Source organism: Marmota flaviventris, chromosome 11 (genome assembly GCF_047511675.1).
Source record: "Marmota flaviventris isolate mMarFla1 chromosome 11, mMarFla1.hap1, whole genome shotgun sequence".
NCBI lineage: Eukaryota > Metazoa > Chordata > Mammalia > Rodentia > Sciuridae > Marmota > Marmota flaviventris.
This window is the reverse complement of record NC_092508.1, coordinates 62637689-62659351: the sequence shown is the minus strand read 5'-3', so window position 1 is coordinate 62659351 and position 21663 is coordinate 62637689. Positions and strand designations below refer to the sequence as shown.

General features: G+C 37.7%; 1 protein-coding gene across 3 annotated transcripts in view; it reads right to left on the bottom strand.

The window, feature by feature from the left end:
- Abcb11 (ATP binding cassette subfamily B member 11) overlaps window positions 1-21663 on the bottom strand; it is a 78305-nt gene that overhangs the window by 21532 nt on the left and 35110 nt on the right. For 2 of the 3 annotated variants that reach the window (XM_027946154.2, XM_027946156.2), the window contains exons 12-18: window positions 21085-21210; window positions 19456-19659; window positions 17621-17791; window positions 17010-17211; window positions 16114-16177; window positions 11716-11815; window positions 4919-5083 (exon numbers count right to left, since the gene is read on the bottom strand). In XM_027946154.2, the coding sequence (XP_027801955.1) occupies window positions 4919-5083; window positions 11716-11815; window positions 16114-16177; window positions 17010-17211; window positions 17621-17791; window positions 19456-19659; window positions 21085-21210 (1032 nt within the window). Of the gene's footprint in view, window positions 1-4918; window positions 5084-11715; window positions 11816-16113; window positions 16184-17009; window positions 17212-17620; window positions 17792-19455; window positions 19660-21084; window positions 21211-21663 lie in introns of all 3 variants that reach the window. The other variant, XM_027946155.2, reaches the window with a different exon arrangement.

Genomic DNA, 21663 nt, shown 5'->3' with positions numbered 1-21663 from the left:
AGAAAGAGAAGAAAGGGAGAGAGAAGTAAAAGAGAGAGGGGAGAAGAAAGGAAGAAAAAAAGTCAGGGAAGGAGGGAGGGAAATCCCTGAGAATTTAGGAATATTAATCTAGAGAAAAACTCAAAATTATTTGAACCTCCATCTTGTTCAAATACTAAAATGTAAAAAAGTTGATTTTCACACTGAAGCATCTTGCCTGCTATTAGTTTTATACATATAAACTAGTTCACAAATATAAACTATTGGTTATAGGTACATGTATGTGTTTCATATTAAATGAACTTTAAATATTTCATACCGTTAAAAAAGCCAATGGTTGGGTTGGGGATAGACCTTAGTTGGTGGAGTGCTTGCCTTGCATGCACAAGGCCCTGAGTTCAATCCCCAGCACACAAAAAAGCAACTGGCTATCAAAGGATTGAATAGAATTGACTTAGAAAAGAAAAAAAAATCTATATCTAAGACTGAGGTTTTGCCTCTAAATCACAGGAAGCTAAAAACACCTCTATCCAAAAAGCTATGGGAATTGTGAGTGGGGATTAAGTCTATAATGGCTTAGTAAATGACATTCATAAATATGGGATGAATTTACGGACATTACTCAAGTAACTTATTGAGAAGCAAACAATCACAATAAAAATATTGAAAGAATATATCCCAATGACATTGCCTTGAAGTGAAAAGGATTTTAGGTGCAACAAAATCTTCCTAACCCAGACTGCATGAGGGAACTGTGAGTTCAGGAAAAATATGCATTAGAGGGCTGTTCCATAAATCCCTACCTATTGTTCTGAAGTAGTTTGTGTCACTCAAACAGTGCTAATAAACAGTTGCTCAAAGGAAACCATAGATTGAATAATTATTTAGTAAGTGCATACTACATGCTAAATAGACATTGGTAAAAACAATGTCTATTATTCTATTAATCATTTTTTCCCATTATTATTCTATTAACCCTTTTTTTTGTAAGGCAAAAGCAATCTGTTCAAAATATCTCAAATTCCAAAGTGATGTGTGTGGGTGTGGGGGGTGCAATAGGTTAATGAGATTTTTACTAGTTCTAAAACAAAGTTTCTAGTTAACACAGACAGAAAATGGGTTTGGAAGATACCACAGTAATTCTTCCCAGTATAACATGACTCACAAGTTTACAGAGTCTAAAAATGCAGAAATGTAAGGCTATATTTTACTTTGGTTTTTAAAATCATTACACAAATGCCCTGAAACCTCAAATTGCAATGCCACAATCTTCATTACCCCAAAGATCACCTACCATAGCCATGGACTCTAGAATTCAGAGCAGCTTGTATGAGTCTTATTAACAACAGAAATCTAAAGCCCAAAACATCAAGTGACTTACCTGAGTTCATATAGCTAGGGGTTACTCTTGAATAAGGAAAGGCCTGTTCTTTAGGCTCATGGTATTCTCCACTTTCTCAGTGTTACAACACACACACACACACACACACACACAATTGTTTGGTTTGAGATTGGGCATCTGATTTAGCCATAATCTTTTTTCTATAAAATTGTGTTCCATGAGTTCTTTGCACATTTTTAATGTTGAGATGCAGCCCAAGGGCTACTCATTTGTAGATTACCCTGCTCTTAGACTAGCAGGAGTTCAGCACACGTATCTGCCATTTTTGAAAGGGTAAATCTGCTTAAGGAGAAAATGAACATTCATTAAACTCTTGCTATGTGCCAGATGTCAAGTGTGTGACTTAACCTACTTTAACTTTAATTGGAATTTCTTTAAAATTTCCAAACAACCCACTGAGGCCTTAGGTTTCTTGCCTCATGTTACAGATGAAGAAACTAAGTCTCATCAAGGATAAGTCTCTTGCCAAAATGTGTACACATAGTACAGAGCAGAAGCCTAAAACAAATCCAGAGCTGGCTGACTCCCAAGTTCGTGCTTCTTCCCAGCATGCTATATCCAAATTGCTGTGGTTAGAGCACTCGGCACAATTTCCAACTCAAATAGACACAGGAGAAGTGGAACAGATAAACTGTGCCTTATGTATATATTGAAGGTTGGCTAGATTAGCAACCGGTTTCCTAATAAGGCCCAATCATATGCTGGGCCCATGTCCCAGCGTGTGGTTTCAACATACCACATGTGAATATTGTGCCCTTTAGGTATGTCAGAATGAAAATAGAACAATTAAAATAAGATTCATGATTATACCCTGTGAGAAGAAAGCATCATGAGATTACTGGTGAATATGTGATAATTATGCTCAGAGACAAATAGGAGCCTTCTTCTTTATAGGAGAGGAAAGACATAGTTTGTTTAGCATCTTAGCAAATATAATCCTCTGAGAGCATTAATGATAAGCCAACTTTGGATTTCACCAACTAGATTCTGCTTTTCTGATCCTGCAACCCTTAAGTGAAAAGCTCAGTTTTTAGGTCTAAGTCTATCCTAGGATTTCTAATTGTGACCAGAAGAATCACAGAGAATATTCTCTCCACCAATGACCACATGAGAGTTCAAGAAGGGTAGAAGTTATAGCTGAACTGTCTTTTTTTTTCTTTTTCCTGACTTTACCATTTCATAACCAGTAGAGCTGAAAGATAGCTTAAAGATCAACTTCATCAATCCTTCATTTTAGAGTTAAGGAAACTAATGTCTATAGAAGTAGCAGGAAGTAACATCGTAGCACCCAGGTTGTGGTGAGTAACTAGCAGAGCCAGTTTCAGAGGAAAGGTCTCCTGACAGGGATTTCAGGACTCCTTCCATGGCAGCTCATATACATGGTTTGGATGAAGATAAATGAATATATCCTTTTCTCTGCTTTTATAAAACAAAGAGAGATAATCAGGGGGGAAGCTGATATTATGGATTTCTTTTAGAAAGCAAACATTAGAAGCCAGGCACAGTGGCACATACAGACAGTGGGACCTATAGTCCCAGCTACTGGGGAGGCTGAAGCAGGAGGATCACTTGAGCCTAGGAGTGCAAGGCCTTATGCCCTACCCATCTATACCTGCTGCACAGTGCTCAGTGGGATTCATTTCCAGAGCCTCTCATGGCTAGAAATGGCAGTTTTGCTGGTGACAGGCAGAAAGAGGTCCTGATATTTCTAGTCCACCTTATCCCCAATACCAGCAATAGCATCCAACAAAGAGCAAATGACCAATAAGTACTTGTCAAATGGTGAATGGATTTTTCTGTTTAATGTTCACCTTCCTCAAGTACTGAAAACTCAGCCAGGTGCCATGGGACATGTCTGTAATCCCAGCAGCCTGGGAAGCTGAGGCAGGAGGATCAGAGGTTCAAAGCCAACCTCAGCAACTTAGTGAAGCCTTAAGCAACTTAGCAAGACCCTGTCTCAAAATTAAAAATAAAAAAAGAGCTAGGGATGTGGCTCAGTGGTTGAATGCCTCTAGGTTCAATCAAGAAGAAGAAGAAAAAAAAGAAGGAGGAGGAGGAGGAGGAGTAGCAGCAGCAGCAAGGACCGAAACCCCCACTGAAGAATTCTAACTGACCGGGCATTCTTGAATTCCTAGCACGGTGTCTCAGGGAGACCATCAATCAATAACTGTTGAGTAAGTAAAAGAGCATTTCTTTATAATGCATACTGTATTTACTAGAAAATTAAGGAATTTAAATTCATTGCTTGAAATATTTTCAGCACCACAAACCAGAAATTAAATTAACCAGATTTGAAGGTCCCCATGCTTCCAGTTTCCTACCTCCCTGAAAGTAGCACAATTCCTCATTTATCATAAGGGGACAATTTGAAAATTAAAATGGTGGCTGTTGGGGCCACACTGGCCTTGATTTTTTTTTGTGGAACATCCAAGTCTTCCTGTACAACAGGCCTACAGGCACACTTTACAGTCAGGACATTTATCAGAGAGGTGACAAGAGAGAGATATAGAGGAGGGAACTAAAATGTAAGCTTTTATCACATGCTAAGCTCAGATAATATAGAATACTGGCAAATCCTTTGGCTGTGCCACGTTGACTAAGTTAATTATATTCTTTAGGTTCTAGGTTTCCTCCTCTGTTGACCTCACAGGATGAGAGAGAGAGGGAGAGAGAGAGACAGACAGACAGACAGAGACAGAGAGAGAGAAAGGTGTATCAACTAAGAAATATAACATCATTTTGATTTGCAAATAACTAATTTTGCAATAATGTCTTATCAGAATCTGGTTCTACAGTCACACTGGCTGGATTTGACTCCCAGCTCTACCACTTGCTATCCCAAATTCACTAAGTCTTGGTTTGCTCCTTTATAAAACGGGAATAATAACAATCCTTACCTCAGATGGTTCTTAGGAAGCATAAGTGAACTATTATACAACAAGTGCTTAGATAGTGCCTACTGCATACATATCTGTAGTTATTATTATAGCAATAAAATCAGATGGAGAATATCAAAACTCTTAGGAAGTGAAAGACTGAAATAAGCTTATTCTTCATTCCTGCCTTATTTCACTTCTTTTTTGCTTTTCTTACCTCTTCCCCCACTTCCCCATTTCAGTGCAATCAGTAGGAGAACAGAGAATTTCACACTAACACCTGCTATTGTAAGTCAAACTTTGTACCTCAGCTGTTCAGCAAGATTTAAAATTGCCTGAAATCATTTTGTATTATTCGAAAACCTGCTTTGCACTCTGATTTGGTTTGCACACAGGTAAGTTTCCCTCTTCCAGTTCTAAGTCTACAGTGACAGTGCCTTTTTTTTTTCTTTTTTACAGGCATGATGAGTGTGTGAGTGTCTAGCTGGCCTAGACAAGAGCATTCAGCTTCAGCCTCTAACCTTCTGTGTGACAGACTCAATGAGCTTTTCATTTTTTATGTTAGAACAAAGAGCCCAACTACCGAAGATGAGAATAGCTATTGATTTTGAAAAACAGCAGAAGATATGAAGAGAATAAAGTATCTCAGGTGCTTACTTACCCCAACAACCTGGCTGAATAAAAGGGCATAGAGGGGCGTGATTGCCCCATTTACAGCTGCACCCAGGGACCCTGCCAGCATATAGGGCCATTCTGGAGCATTGAATTTCATGATCCTTCTAACCGGGGCAGGCGTAACTTCTTCTTCCATAAGAATGCTCTTGTTCTTGAGGGGAGAAAGGGTTACATTAGTGATCCAGATGTATGCATGGATGCTTTGCATATTCTCTTTTACTATACACGTGACACTTTGGCATTCATGTATTTGAGAGTCATGGTTTGATTGGTTATGAGAGACTTCAAAGATCTATGAGATGCAGTGGTTTGTTATTTTGGGGGGAATGCTTGTGACTTGATTAGATGGGATTGAACATCTTGATGCTGCGTTTATAGTTCTCAATTCATAATCGACCATGTATTAACTCTTTTAAATAGGTTGGCTCTTTGAGAATAATGACTCCTAATTAGAAAAAAACCTTTGCTGTGGTGTATTTCCACATGGAGGACTTGAGAAAATTTCAAGATATGCTTGTCATAAATGTCAAGGTTCTGTAACCTAATAACTGGCTAAAGCTCTGAGATGGGCCAGGATATCCGAAACAAGATAATTTAAATAGTTTTTTGTTTGTTTAATTGTCAATGGACCTTTATTTTATTTATTTTTATGTGGTGCTGAAAATCAAATCCAGTGCCTCACACATGCTAGGCAAGCGCTCTACCACTGAGTCCCAGCTCCAGCCCCAATTTAAACAATTTTTAAGTGGTGTCAGTAGCTATCATTTACTTGCTTTCAATGAGGTTTTCCTTAATTATTGCCCCGAAGTAAGTGATACTCCATTGGGATTTCTAAATTGCATATTTTTTTTTCCGCAAGCAGTGAAAATTAGCACTTCCCTATTCTGATCATTTTAGTTGCTATTAAAGTGACAGAGCTAGTAAATTGTTATCCTCTCAAAGTCAAATATTACATATAAAACCCTATTGTCTTGTCTATCATTTTTCCTTGCTAGCAATATTACTCAATTCTTTAGGCCCATTTTATTCAGCAATATGTTAAATGTATTACCATGTGAAAGGTAATAAATGTATTACATTGAGAAAGGATTCTAGGTGGCTTAAATAGATTTGTATTGATTTCTTAAAACTTTTTCTATAAAACATACTTAAACACTAATACATAGCAATTTACCCCGTTAGATAGCTGAATATGAGGAATAGATAACAGCAACTATCTTCAAAAACTTTCCCTTTGCTTACAAAGTCAAAGACCATGTTACCAATACAATTTATGTGAAAGGCTGGTGTCATGTCCATTCATTATATTTGTAAGCCAAATAGGATGAAGGAAGGCAGCTCAGGCTGGTGACGAATTTGTCATTACCTCCATGTCAAGTTCTCTCTCAGCTGCCTTCATCATTCGCACTTTGTCATTGCTACTCACTCATGTGGCAAATCCTCACACTCAATTATTTCATTTCTGACAGCTTACTAACTGTAGGCCACCAAGGTCAGAGAGGAAAATAAGTTGCCTGGGAAATCATGAGTAGAACAGGCAAAAAGAATGGGGTTCTTGAACAAGCCCCACATGACACCAATGGAGCATATCACCAAGCACCTTAGTTCTCTGAGCCTCAGTTACCTCCTCCTTAAAATGAGAGAGCCGGACTAGGTTGTTCTGGGGAAACAACATTTCTGGGTCTCTCGTATTTCTGCATGTCTGGTGAGCAGAGGCACTGACTACGTTTTGTTTTAGATTAATTTTCAAGGGTGTTTGTATAGCAAACAACCTTGGGAGTCAGAGAGAGTGTCTTCACCCCCAGCAGTAAGCCCATCTCTTCATTATAAGAGTCCACTTGCTGGTATCATCTGGCTCTCTTTGCGCCACCTTGTGGAAATTAGGGGTGGAGCTAGGGAGCCCTTGCAAAAACGCTGAACTATGGCCACTGTAATTAAGTCCTTTAACTTTGTCTCAGGGTTCTAATGTATTCTGCCAACATTAAGGAAATTTTATCAGGCCAACCAGATAGTTTGCAGTAGAGCAAAAGATCAGCCATTTTATAGTTCTGGACAGTGGCTGGTGTCCAGATCTGGATGTTTATAGACTCATGAGGATTGATGATTAAAATCACAAATTTATGGGTCTTATCACCAGAATTCCAATTTAGTAGGTCTTAGGTGTAAATCTGTGCTTTAAAAATATTCCTCTGGTTGTTCTGATGACCACAGCGCAAATTGTGAGGCTTGTGACTATATATAATCTCCAGAACTCCTCTCATCACTAAATGTCTAGAAATCAAGGTATCCATAAGTGCACCTTTTGGATATGTCAGCTGGGCTTCAGGGTATGCTTCCAAACTTGTGAAGATGCCCAATACTTACTAAATTTGGCCTGCTCCCTAGTGACATTAAACCGAGTACTTCCTGAAACCACTGCCCCACAGGGTGGTCCACCCACAACCTGACAAGATGGAAACTGCCCTGACTTTCTGATACCCAAAGTTATCCCCGACCGAAATCAATAATACCTAGAATATTTTAAAGCAATATGATAACTTTTTGCCTAGTAGTTTTCATTCCAAGATAAACTAACAAGAAACACAAAGTAGTTTATTTGAATGATTTTGTTGTCCCCCATGCTAAAAAAAATTTTTGACTTTAAAGGAAACTATTTCCAAATCCCCTCACCAACACATACCAAATGCAGCTGTCAAGACTGAATGATGCAAAACTTGAAAATCAATCCACAGATAATGGATTTTTTTTTAATACTGGGGATTGAACCCAGGAGCACTGTACCACTGTACCCCCAGCCCTTTCTATTTTTTATTTTGAGATGCCCTCACTAAGTTACCCAGGCTGGGCTTCATCTTGTGATCCTCTTGCCTCAGCCTCTCAAGTAGATGGGATTACAAGCATGTGTCGCCATGCCCAGCACAATAATAGATTTTTGATTGAATTTTATTTGATACCACTAGCTGAACAGTGGAGAAATAGAACTATAAATATATAATAAATATTATTCTATAAAGAAGTATTTTAGCTGGGAACAATGGCACATGCCTGTAATCCCAGTGGCTCGGGAGGCTGAAACAGGAGGATTGCAAGTTCAAAGCCAGCCTCAGCAATGCCAAGGTACTAAGCAACTCAGTGAGACCCTGTCTCTAAATAAAATACAAAATAGGGCTGGAGACATAGCTCAGTGGTTGAGTGCCCCTGAATTCAATTCCTGGTTTCAAAAGAAAAGAAAAGAAATATTTTACTTGTGCTTGATAAAAACTAAATATAAAGAGAAATGAACAAATTAATGGCAAATAAGTAACTCACATAGAGTAGTAAAATTATGAAATTTATATATGTTTCCTCCCTGCACAGCTTGTTCCTCTACTGTAGCACTAGAAAGCTGTACACCACTTATTATTTTCTATCACATGTAAAGTCCCTGTCAGTAACTCATGGTAGGCAGAGGAACAGCAATTCTTGTTCATCTTTCCATCCCCAACACAATACCAAGCACACAATAAATGTGCAGTCAGTGTTTATTGGATGAAAAGATGAATGCATCTCTTATGCCCATCATGTATACATGCGACTAAACATTTATTTAAAATTACTGATTGCTCATGTACTTCGTAGGTGGTACAATGCTAAACACTGGGCTCCTCCCAGCTTCCTTCTAAACATCTCCGTTGTGCTCCAAGGGGAAAGGTAACTTCCTACTTGAATTTTGGGTCCTGCTTTTTACACTTTGTTACACTGGTTTTTTTCATTCCCATCAATAGAGGTTTCCTGTCTGGATAACACCTTGAAGATTTGATGGGAAAATATAGTAAAGTTATGACAAAGGGGCAAGGTGTCCAAATGAATAGATACTGATAGTGATTTTTATGGGTCCGTGTCTGTCCACCAGTGTTTAAATCCTATCTTAAAAGATAGCTGCAATGAAGATATAGATATCTAATACCTGTCTCTGACTTGCTCTCCTATACATTCTGCCTTGTTTTGCAATTTCACTGAAAAAGATATCTAAATATCAGAGATTGACATCTCTCTCACAGGTTTCCACTAATCTTAAACTTAATCTTAATAACATTATATCTAGGATCTGACCTCATTTATGGAGCTAAAGGTACCACTTGGAGAGTGAGGAAGAATGGCTTTGCTCTGTTACCAACTAACTATGAAGTAACCCCACTTAGGGTCTGAAACACAGACATAAAACCATCTCTTCCAAAGGTTCAGTCAATGCTCTAAGAGACCACAAGGTGGAGTTGACTGCTTTCTATAAGTAGGCCTTCAGCCTCATAGAACATCTCCCCACCTACAGATGGTAAGATTAGGGTTGCTCTATCAAAACGGGAAAAAGAAAAGAGTTCATTAATTCTTGGGCTTGCAGAATTTAATTAAGTATTAAAGTACTTTAAAATACTGAAACTGGGCAACATTTACTCATACAATGTTACTTGAGATTAGAGATTCCATTAGACACATATTATTAATCTCAAAGCTAATGTTTCCTCTTAACAATAATTAATTCTTTAATATACAGGACTCTAATATAATTATCCTATAAACAAGTATTATTAATATGAGATATTTTCCTCTTGGAGTATTAGCACAATCACATTGACTTCCCTGATCTTTTTTTTTTTCCTTCTTCTTCTTCCTTTCCATCTCCTTTAACCAGAGAGAAGATAAAGCAGCATCTTTGCAAAATTACACTGGTCAACATTTCATTGATTTTGTTTTATTCCAACTTATAATGTAGATGAGTAGAATGTAATAAGGAATTTTTAATCTCTCTAAAACTAATCTGTATATTTGATTTAGATTCCCTTTCATTTAGTGGCTCCCTTCGGAGCTTTTCCTGCATCAAAAGAACTCTGGGCATCTGATCTCCAGATCTCTCCCTAGGCTCTGATGGTCCTTTGCGACTGTGCTGCGCCATCCACCAGCTTTAACAGTAACAGCAGGAGGTCAGCTTTCCCTTCCTCTTCTCCCTCCTTCCTCTCACTTTTCTCACCATTTACCCAGAAACTAGAAAGAAATATAAATATTGAATATGCTCAGTACTGTTACATTTAAATTCTGGCATAGTATCTGGTCCTTCCTTGAAGTTCTATTAAACTCCTATTCTTGTCTAATGCATCTTGGAGTTACTTGTGATGGCGCCATGGACATATATGAAATAGCTGTTTCTAGAACCAGATGAGGACATGAATCTTTAACAGCAGGATGCAGCAAGAAACCAGGCTTGCAAAATGTATTTTCTCTCACTGCAATTCATCAGTTGTTCCAAACAAAGAGTGTTCTTTGGAATTCATTTAAACCAACTCTGCTAGATATTAAGACCTCTATTCATTCAATATTATTGCATGAAAACAAAAGAGAGCCTTAATAATCCATCTTTCATAGACATGATATAAATAGTGCCAAAATTTCTTCATTGAGAGCCCATGTTTATAATTATTTCTTAATGGATTCACATGTTGGCATTTTATTGAAGAGAATTTGAAATTACATCATGCATAATGGATGTGCTTGTAATTAAAATATTCCCTGACTTGTTTGCTTTGATAAATATGAGAGTTTGGGCTTCATTTTACTGTAGAAATTCAATTTTTCATTCCAGTTGAAAAGTCTCTGGATGTCTGACTTGGTGCAAGGCATCAGACTAGGTGCGTAAGGTCATTCAAACACAAATAAGATGTAGTCGTTAAGTTTAAGAAGCTTATAATTTAGTAAAGGAATAGATCAGCCTGACTTCAAAGAAAGATCCATAAGGACATTTCCATCAAAAGTTTCCAATGAAGGACTTCTGATGGGGGTGTGGGGAGTATTGAAAGCTAGAGTATCGGGACCAGGAAAGGCTTGGAGGAGGACAGATGCTCATATGTGAAAGTTACACAGTGTCCACAACAGCAGGACACCTTCATCCTTGTGAGGAAAGTTTTTTATTGCTATATGTGCAGATTCCTTTTCTATTTATTTAATTTCAGGCTGTTCTGAATTTATGTTAAAATCAATGTTGTTATTTTAAATGTATCCTAAAACATTATTATAAAATTGTCTAAAGTAAATAAATGTCCATAAAACCTAATGGACCTCTGTAATTCAAAAATTGTGATGACTTGTATAAGGCCTAGTCTTATTAAATGTCTGTGTCTGGCCATCAGTGTTTAAATCCTATCTTAAAAGATAGCTGCTGCGATGAAGATATAGATGTCTAATACCTGTCTCTGACTTGCTCTCCTATACATTCTGCCTTGTTTTGCAATTTCACTGAAAAAGATATCTAAATATCAGAGATTGACATCTCTATCTCACAGGTTTCCACTAATCTTAAACTTAATCTTAATAATATTATATCTAGGATACAACCTTATTTATGGAGCTAAAAGTACCACTTGGAGAGTTGATTGAATACTTTTGCCAATTTTGTTATAACTTAAAAAAAATTCTTAAAATTTAGGAAAAAAAGGGGCTTTTTTGGAAATTCTTTAAAACTTTAAAAGATAAAGCAAATAATTTACTAAGCACATCTGCAATACATATTTCCTGTGTTTATCAGAAGGGTTCATCTAAAAACTAACCCAGTTTTAGTTAACGTGTTCTGTAAAGTAATTCATTAGCTAATCCGTGTTTCTTTTTTAAAATGGTGTAAAATAGAGTTTTTACCAGGCGCTAATGTTCTCCTACTTTGTGTGACCTCATGAACCACATATGTTCAGGTTTAAAGGGCACGCAGTGGTCCCCCAGGAGAGACTGCTTCCATTTCTGCATGAGTGATTGGTGCCTGACCTGTTCATCTTCGTAAGTCGATTTATGATGTACAACAGCTAATGTAGGTTCGTGTACCAGATGAGAAACCTGAGACTTGGAACGTTGCCGGAGAGAAGCTCTGTAAACAGAAAGATGGAAGAGTGTGTAAATGATGGGCAGGCTGGAACAAGACTCAGTTGGTGTTCAAATTTACATCATGCGTCAAATAAACAAAAATGTTTGGTAGGTCCCATGGAAACCAGGGAAGGGAGGCTCAAGATTAGGTTTGACAGAGCTATTCTTAGGTCAGAGCTAATTGGGTTCATTGCTCTGGGACTCAAGCTTTGCAATTGTTGGACCTGGATTTGAAGGCAGCTAGGGAGGGAGAAAGTGAAGAGGAGCACATTTGTCCCAGCAGTTCACTAAAATAGGCCCAAGGCTCAAACACATTCCAAGCCCATATGGTTCTGCTAACCACTGCCATAGCAAACCCAATGGCCTCTCAGTTTTACCTCTTTCTGGTTCAGGTCTGAGTTTTGAGTTTGTTTTCTGCCCCCCCCCCCCCCCCGCCCTTTCCTCTCCCTCCCTTCCTTTCTGGTATTCCTGGTGTTTAGTATAAAGTTACCAGGATAGGAGTGAGCTGATAGAAGGAAATAGGGCCCCCAGTGAGATTGTCTCTGAGCTAGCTATACAATGCCCACAGAAATGCATGAACACAAATCTTACTGAAATATAATTTAGCTTAATGTATTCATTCATGCATTTATTCATTCAACAGTAGCTTATTGGGACCTACAACGTGCAAACCAATGCTTAATCCTGGGGAGACACAAAGACTAGTCAATCACAGGCTTCTTCCTCAAGGAATTTTCATCCTATAGAAAAGCAATGCATTCACCTAAGCTTGATATAAGGAAGCATATGGCTAAGTGAGGTAAAGTAGTTTTGCATAGAGATTTTGGAAATTCAAAAGGAAAAGAAACATATGGCAGGTGATACCAAGAAAGGTCTCAATCAAGAGGTGGCTACGTAGTGTTTGGCTATTGGTAAATTACAGGGAAGAGCATTTCTGACAGAGAAGACAGTGTAAACAAGCATGCAGAGAGTTACTAGTTAAGTATATTTAATGCATGACAAGCATAAGATGTGATTGGCTCTTTTTTTCCTCCTGAGATTCTTGGGAAGGGGGGGTCCCCATTCTCTTCGAGATTAACTTATAAGCACTGTGAGCTGCTAGCAATTAAGTTGAGATGCTCAAAGAACTAAAAGTGAGGCCAACAGTGAAAAGAGGGAAACCCATCTATCTTGAACACATCCTTGAAGTTCTAGCCTTAGACGAAAGCATCCTTGGGCTATTTGGTTATATCCTCTGATTCTTTCCCTTTGAAGGTTGAACCAAGTTGGGTTAGGTATTCAGTCATTTGCAAATAGAATCTTAATTGATATAGTTAATGCCAAGAGTTGGAAGGAAGGAAGTTACATTATCAAAGATGTACTTTGGAAGGCTTAATCTGAAGTAGTAGTGTTAGGAGAATGTTGGAGATGGGGAGATAACTGCTTTAGTACACTCTAGAAGGAACCATTCATATGTTGCCCCCTATCATTTTGTATCCAAGAGAGAGTAGACTGAAGCAAATACCAATGTGTGCCTGTGCCTATAACTTCACCAAGGCTTCTTAAGAAAGCAGTATCATGCCAACTTGATTACTTTAACTGGTTCCCATGTTCAGTTAATGACACTGTCATCCTGTTAGTCACCTAGGCTCAATGCTGTACATTTACCTGAAGTCCTGTCTCTTCCTTGTTCTTGCACACTCAAACTCTTGCCAAGTCTTCTATGACCAGACATGAAACCACTCCCGCCCCCCTCCCTGTCCTCCAACTGGCCTTAGAACACTCCCATTCCTTCCCATCTGTCCTGAAACTCCCCAGAGTTATTTCCTTGGATTAGATAGATAATGTTAAACTATCTTCTTCAGAAGGTGAAGACTAGGATTGTGTCACCTGGAGATCAGGTACATGATAGGGACAAGACTTAAGGTCATAGATCTATAATGCAAACCCAATACAATGAACACCAAGGTAGAAATGGGTGACAGATGAGGTGTTAAGATATAATTTGCTACCTCCCAGTGCTGAACATAGGAATACCTATATCCTGTACCCTTGGGTTTCTACTATTTTCATCTTATATTTCTTAAGACTCTCCCCCGCCCCATTTCCTAAACTGTTCCACCTATCTCACATAAGCTGTCATGAGACCATGAGCTATAATGGTGCTAGGCACCTATGCTACCTGCCATCTGGTTCCCTACTTATCTACCAGCAAGACCAGAGTCTATGACATCCCCCCTTCAGAAATCTAAAGCATCTGCTCTTCCCCATCTCAGAAGCTGTGAACCACTTTTTACAATGAAGAAAAATGTTAATTTGGGGACTAAATGCTCTCTCAGTTATTATTTAGAAAATTATTTGCTGTTATCCATTAAATGGTTCCTGAACCTAAAATATATCACTGAAGAGGAACACAGGCATTGAAAAACTAAAGCCAAAAAGCAAAATACCAATTAACATTTCATTTAGTTATCTTGGAGCAGAAAAAAAATAATCAGCACATACAATGAGATATTTTTAACAGATCTTTTTACTCAAACTTATAAATCTTTCTCTCTGCAGGAGGTTAATAGTTACTCTCTGTGTATAGATAGTATTTCTGAATTTCTCATCCTAGTCACTAAAATGAATAATTTGTGAGAAATTATAGCCAAATAAATATTTATATTAAAATGGTTATCTGTTCCTAACAATAAACTGTAAATAAATAACTTATAATGAATAGAGTTTTGTTCATCTTAAAATAATTGTTTTCTTATTGACACAACCATAACATACACCTCCATTTTAATTGTTCTAGCAATCAGAAGTGCATGGTCATTCTCAGTGTTTAAGAAGTTACTTCATGTCATTAGATTATGGTTTTAATAACTTTAATGATTTTAACATTTATCATGACTAAACTTACTGCCAGATGTTTATAAAACTTGCCTAAAATTTTTGGTAACTTTCATAGGTTTTACTTTATACATTAACTTGAAGCTATTGCTTTGTTATTTTCCAAGTTCAAAAAACTAAATAAAATTAGCATTTCTTTTAAAAAAAATAGGAGGCTTGTTCTGAAAAGAAAAAAAAATACATAAACCATTCTACTTCTGAGAATTTAGATTTAAAAAGCAAAAGTACACTAATACCTGAAATATCTATTTTCAGTTGAAAATAAAGCACGATACCTTTTAGTGAGTTATTCTTTTAATTTAATATTTATTATTCAAATTTTTAATATTAAAATGCATAAATCTGACCACGTTGAGTTGTTAGCTGGCTACTTCATCTTAATTCCTTTTCAGTAATAGTGAGCCATCTTGATTGAGCAAGTTCTGTAACTGAGTCTGCTCAGAACATGGCCTTACATTATAGGTCCAGGAAGTGGTGAGGGCAGTGGTGGGGAGAGATGCTTTCAACCATCACCTCATAGTCTCCTAATTTTTTTCATTAACTATAGACATATATTCCTGGGCAGAATTCTTAATAAACAGACCTTTAACATTAGGGGAGAATTTTTTTTTTTTTAGTGAAACTCTTAGGCCAGGATGAAAGATTAAAATTTATAGTCTTGCTAATAGCATACTCCAAAAAAATATGTTCATGCTCATATGTTGATCCAGAGAAATATAAATAGCTCATTTAGAAAAACGATTTAAAAGCTAAAAACATACATTTTTACTTCATCTAGTTAACGAATGATTTGTTTTCAATTGGGTTACTCTGGGAGCAGCAATGTTTTAATTCAATTGTACCTCAGTAGGTTAAAGAATGGAGTTAACAGTATGAACGTGACCTTTATATAAGACAGTGGTTCACACCACAGTTAGCTTTAGTGAAAAAAATAAACAGTGATTTTTGTTAAATCCCCTAAGTTCTATAAATGACGTGCGTGTGCGTGTTCGTGTGTGTGTGTGTGCTGTAGTGAGGATTGTACTTAGTAGTGCTCTACCACTGAACGACATCCCCAGCCCTATTTATTTTATATTTTGCCATAAGGTCTAAGTCATCTAGGCTGGCCTGGAACGTGCCATCCTCCTGCCTCCTCCACCCCCACAGCTGGGATTACAGGCGTGTACCACTGCTCCAGTTAGTAAACAACATCTTATCCAGACAGCCCTCCATGGGGATCCTACCCTCAATAAGATGACAAACTGAAGTTAGACAAAAGAAGCTATGAATTATGGACATAAATGTCAATACAGCAACAAAACATTCATCTGTAGTTCTTGCTACGTAAGATATGGGAGTCTGCTTTCTTTGATATACTTAAGATATTGCCTGAGGCTCCTAAGAATATTTGAAAACTTTAAAATGTGCCATGCACCTTGAGCTTACCTTAAACTATCCCGGTAGCTCCCTCTGCTAAAGCTCTTCTCAAGCATTTCACCTTCAGTTCCATCTTTTCCTACACAACACAATATGAGTCACTCCTTAATATATACAGTAAACAGACCATATTTAAATAGAATCATTCTATTTGCCTAGAATGTAGTTACTATGTGTAAGGACAAAATAGTCTATAAAATTTTATTCTTAAAAAATAAAGCTTGTAACTTGTCCAGAATATTGTAACAAAAATTTGAACCACATGCTAGCCTATTACTTCTGTAGAAATAGGTATATTTTCAGCATAAATCATAAAAACAACTTTAGGGAGAAACCCACTAGTAGTAGCAAAAATATGACAGAACCACCAAATATTTCAAGTCTATTCAGAATAGCTCATGGTGTCCATGTATTCAGTAGTCATGCCTGGACACATTCGCAAGTCTAAACGTGAAATGGTGAAAAAAGTTTAGAATGCTGGTTAATCTAGCTTGGGGCAACCACTATGTCTGAAAATTCAGATTGATAGAGAGAAGGTGTAGTAGGGTCTAAAGCATCTATCTATGCTTGAAAAAAATATATACAACCTTTTTATTCATTGACTAATTCACTCTACTAGTAAGAATGAGACACCTAGGATATACAGGACACACTCGAGGAGGGGCTCTCCTGTCTGCAAAGTGTAAAGAAAAGGGATGGAATTAAAAACTAGAAGACTTGGCTTTGGCTCTATGATTTGATCAAACAACTAACCTCTTGAACTTCAGTGGTTTCCTTTATCATTTATATAATGCCTGCCAGGACTTTTGGGAGAAGAAATCAGATGTGTGTATTAACATGCACAGAAAGTCAAGCCCTGGAAATATAAACTAACAACGTGCAAGTGAAAGGAAGACACCACTTGCCCTTCGCATCCTTTTCCTGAAGGTCTTGATTTCCTTGATTTTGCAGAGTCACTAGAGTGAAGTAAACGCCTTTCCTTTCTAACAGTTCTTCATGGGTGCCTCTTTCCACAACTGTGCCACATTCAAAACCAATGATGACGTCTGCAAATCTGATGGTGGATAGACGATGGGCCACTGACACAGTTGTTTGCTTGTGTTGGATCTGCAAGAATATACAGTGCATGGTGAAACATGACTGTAAGACAAGGTAGGCTTTGATCTTTGGATCGTCCCAGAATCCACAAGTAAGTCAGAGCCTTGGTTCCCGAGAATGTCTTTAAACCAGCTGTGCAGACACCAGAAAAGGCCAACACAGCTTCTTGTAGCCATAAATCCCATCATGCTTTGGTCTGATTGCTGCTATTAATCAACAGCTTTAAAAGGGGGAGGGAATTTTTAAAATCATGTAAGATCTCAACAAGAGTTTAAATTTTACATGTGCATCCTTTGGAACCAAATCCTAACTGTTTATCAAGATGAGAAAGATTGTAGTCAGCTAATATTTTCTGAAGGATCACACAGGATACGTGGACCCCTTAACCCTGTAAAGTAAACTCAGACTTTCCACAAACCTTATTCAGTGATTTTTGTACCACAGCCTCACTCTCGTTGTCCAAGGCTGAGGTAGCCATGTCCAAAAGGAGGATCTTGGGGTTTCGGATAAGGGCTCTGGCAATGGCTATCCTTTGTTTCTGGCCACCACTCATCTGGCTTCCTCCTTCTCCCACAAGGGTGTCAAATTGCTAGGAAAAAAGTGACATCAGTCATGAGGCAGAAGAGCTCAGTGGTTTCTGTTGGTAACCCTGCACGAGGTCTCTTCTAACTGCCTCCTCAAGTATGAATTTTCACAGGTCTAACTTTTACTAAAAGAAACATCCCTTCCCCAAACAGGTAATTAACTAATCAATATCTGTGCAAGAGATAAAGAAATTGATTTATGCTCTTATCCCCAGGTGCATTGAGCTGTGTAAATATTCTTCTGCAGCTCAACTTCAAATAAATGTTTTCAGTCAAAGTGAAAACAAGTCCTTGTCTCCTTTCTCTAATTAGGCAACCCAGCAAAACAAAATACTAAAGCTGTCTTTATATTGTGAATGAAAGAGCAAACTGGCTTTATGATTGTTATCATGGACATCAAGTAGTTACTGAGAGTGCCCCATGCCTATTGTTATATGGGAACATAAGTAGTCATTCTTATCTTGCCTAGTAGTAGCTAACATAGTTGTGTACCTACCACTTGAGTGGTTCTGAGGCAGATACTGTGGTTCTCCTCAACTGGTGAATAAGGAAATGCTGGGCATAAAATATAAACTTATCAAAATTCTAAAGCTGTTAAGTGGAGAAGTTGGGTTTGATACTGGTGTAGCTTTTTCCTCTTTGGTCATGAAGCTAAAACATGTGCATATCTGCAATTTTATTCATAAAGGTAATTCAGAAGATCAATCAGGAAATGTTCAAGATCACTGACTCTGGAACCAGACCATCTGCTATCCATCTTGTTTCTCCTGATTACTTGTATAATTCTGAACAAGTTATTCACCTATTAGAATCTCAGTTCTCTCTTCTACAGATGGGAATAATAGCTGCCAGGTGAATGTGGGGGTTTAAATGAGTGAATAGATGTGAAGTCCTTAGAAGAGTGCCTAGAATGTAGCAAGCTCTATACAGGTGTCAACCATTATTAATCCTCCTTTGACTTAGCAGACCATCCGTGGCAAAATCCATATAAATATAATAATATGGAGGTGGTCTTTGTAGTAGTAGAATGAAGTGTAGAATGAAGATGTATGAGGGATTGTTTTTGAATATGTGAGAAGTAGTTCCAAGGACACAATATTTAAGCTAAGTACAAGAAAACTAAATAATAATAGTTGTAGACATCAAGAAAGCACTGCACAAGTAATACCATATGACAAATTTAGCCTTTTTTTTAGATGGGTGCTTAATACATGGAAATTTTATCTATAGCAAGGAGTGATTTTCAGAAGAAAGTTTCCCAGCTTGGCAGATTTTAAATATGTAAACAATATGTTTTCAGATAGAAGGGAAAACTTATGGTACATTTCCACACATAAGACAAAAATATGACATTGGGAATTTAATAATTCACTCTAGGCATGCCTGTAATCTCAGCTCCTCAGGTGGCCAAGGCAGGAGGATCACAAGCTTGAGGCCAGCCTGGGCAACTTAATGAGACACTATCTAAGAAGGAGAAGGAGGAGGAGAAGGGGAGGAGGAGGAGGAGGAGGAGGAGGAGGAGGAGGAGGAGGAGGAGGAGGAGGAGGAGAAAGAAAAAGTGCATAAAGAATTTAATGATCTGGAATTCAAAATTTTTAAACTGTGTACTATTGTGTAATTTTTTCTTTCTGGCTTCTGGGTTTCCTTCTGGAATATGAGGCTAGGGTACCTGTGGCAGGGTCATGATGAAATTGTAGGCGTTGGCCTCCTTGGCAGCTCGGATTACGTCTTCCATTGTCGCCTCTTTCCTGCCATAGCGAATATTTTCTGCAATAGTGGTGGAGAACAGAACTGGCTCTTGTTCCACTACCCCAATCTGATCTCTCAGCCATTGGATGTTAAGAGAGCGAATGTCATGGCCATCCAGAGTCACCTAGGGAACAGAACAACATCACATGGTTTGGATCCCTTCAGGGTTCGGAATCAGGAGGTGATACTTAACCACGGAGGAGGAAAAAAGAGAGGCTGACAAGACTGTGACTGTCACAATTCCCCTTGAAGTGAGGCTGTTAGGACACAACGTATAATTGAAATCATGTATAGCTGTAGGGCAATTCATTGTAGAAACTCAAATGATGCATGTGTAGAAACATGATTACTTAATTTCACACTGTTAGCCCAGGAGTGGACAAGTTCTAATTTCTCACTAAAGAGTAATGAGTTGTTCATCACACTTTGAATATTTTATTATCTTTTGACTTCTGATCAAAAAAATGACCTCAAAATTATTTAAAAAGATAAATTAATAATCCCTATCTTATTTAAATGCTTTATAGTAAATCTTACTTTCTGGTAAGATGCATCAAATAACACTTAGCTGTTCAAAAGCAACTAAAGGCATAAATGGGAATGAATCAAAATCACTATAGGAAAAATGTGAAAATTTTACATCAAAAAATCATATTTCTAGATATTAGAGTCATTATGATGGCATGTAGCAAAGAATACCCAATTGAGAAGGAAATGTCTGTGGAAAAGGAAAATTCTATTATTTCTGCCTTGTCAGAGCAACATTATATGCATGATTGAGAACCCGTGGCATTGAAGCCATTTAACCTACAGTCACAACAAGTATCTCTCAAAGCATCAAGGAGATGCTGACAAGAATAATTTTGAGGCAGAGTATAAAGATGTGGCATCTACATACCTGAGTTCAAATACTGGCCTGATCATTCCTCACAGTGACTTGAGGCCATTCCTAATCTTTTTGACACTCTGCTCCCTCATTTGTTAAATGGGGATATGTACCTTTTGGGGTCATTGTGAAAATAAGGAATCATTTTTATGAAGTATTTGACATATAATATGTGGCAAGTAAGTGGTGATTATTAACAGTATTTATTTTCTTAATTTTAGTCTATGTTTACTCAAATAAATACAAGGAAAAAGAGATCACATCATTTGAGGAATTATATATAGAAAAGGTTTTCTTAAACCCAGCTTTTTGAAGTGGTAATCAAGGGCAATTCTTTGTTTATTTCTAGCTATGCCAGCTTTCCCATACTTGGCATTTGTAAATCATAAGGAATCAATAATGATTTTGTTGCAACATAAGGAAAGAAGGGTAATAGGTAGTTCACTGTGAAAGCAGCAGCACCAGTTCAATTGTTCAGTGGTTACTGAGCGAATAGAATGACAGGTTAGTCACTGAATACTGTCACTATGCAGGGAGTTCGTCTTCTATTCAGTAAGAAGTCATTAAATCTGTGTGAGCCAGGACAATCTCAGTTTGACAGTGGAGCACCACTTTTGCATTTCCCTGTCCCCATGAGTTGAGAAGTTTCTGGAAGACACATACCATGCCTTCACAGGGGTCGTAGAATCTCTGAATAAGCTGCAGTGCCGTACTTTTCCCACTTCCACTAGATCCTACTAGAGCTGTCATTTCCCCTGGTTTAATGACCATGCTGAGGTTACTTAAACTCTGAAAAGAAAAGAAAATTAAAAAGTTCAGATTATCACTGTGCTGTTAATCAGGCAACTAGGTTATAAGTTAGGATGCTCTGTGAGATCACTGTGTGTGTGTGAGTGTGCATGCGAGTTTACATATGTTCCACGGCACAGCCCTCAATACCCATCCATCACCAGCAAAAGGAAACAGGCCTAGGATCAGGTTTTAGCATTTGCCAATTACTTAATAACTGCAGCCAACAAATAATGATGTGTGCTAACACTGGTAAAATAACTAAGCCAGGCTGACTTCTAAAATATGTTCCAAAATCTAACTAAAAAACACTTCTGACATACTAGGGATACCTACAGGAGACTGTCCCAATCTGTTAAAGAAAAAAACTCCAGTAAGTTAGACACACAATGCTACTTTCCTGACCAACAATTAACAACAAACTGACTTGTAGATTTTTAAGCTGTAATATAT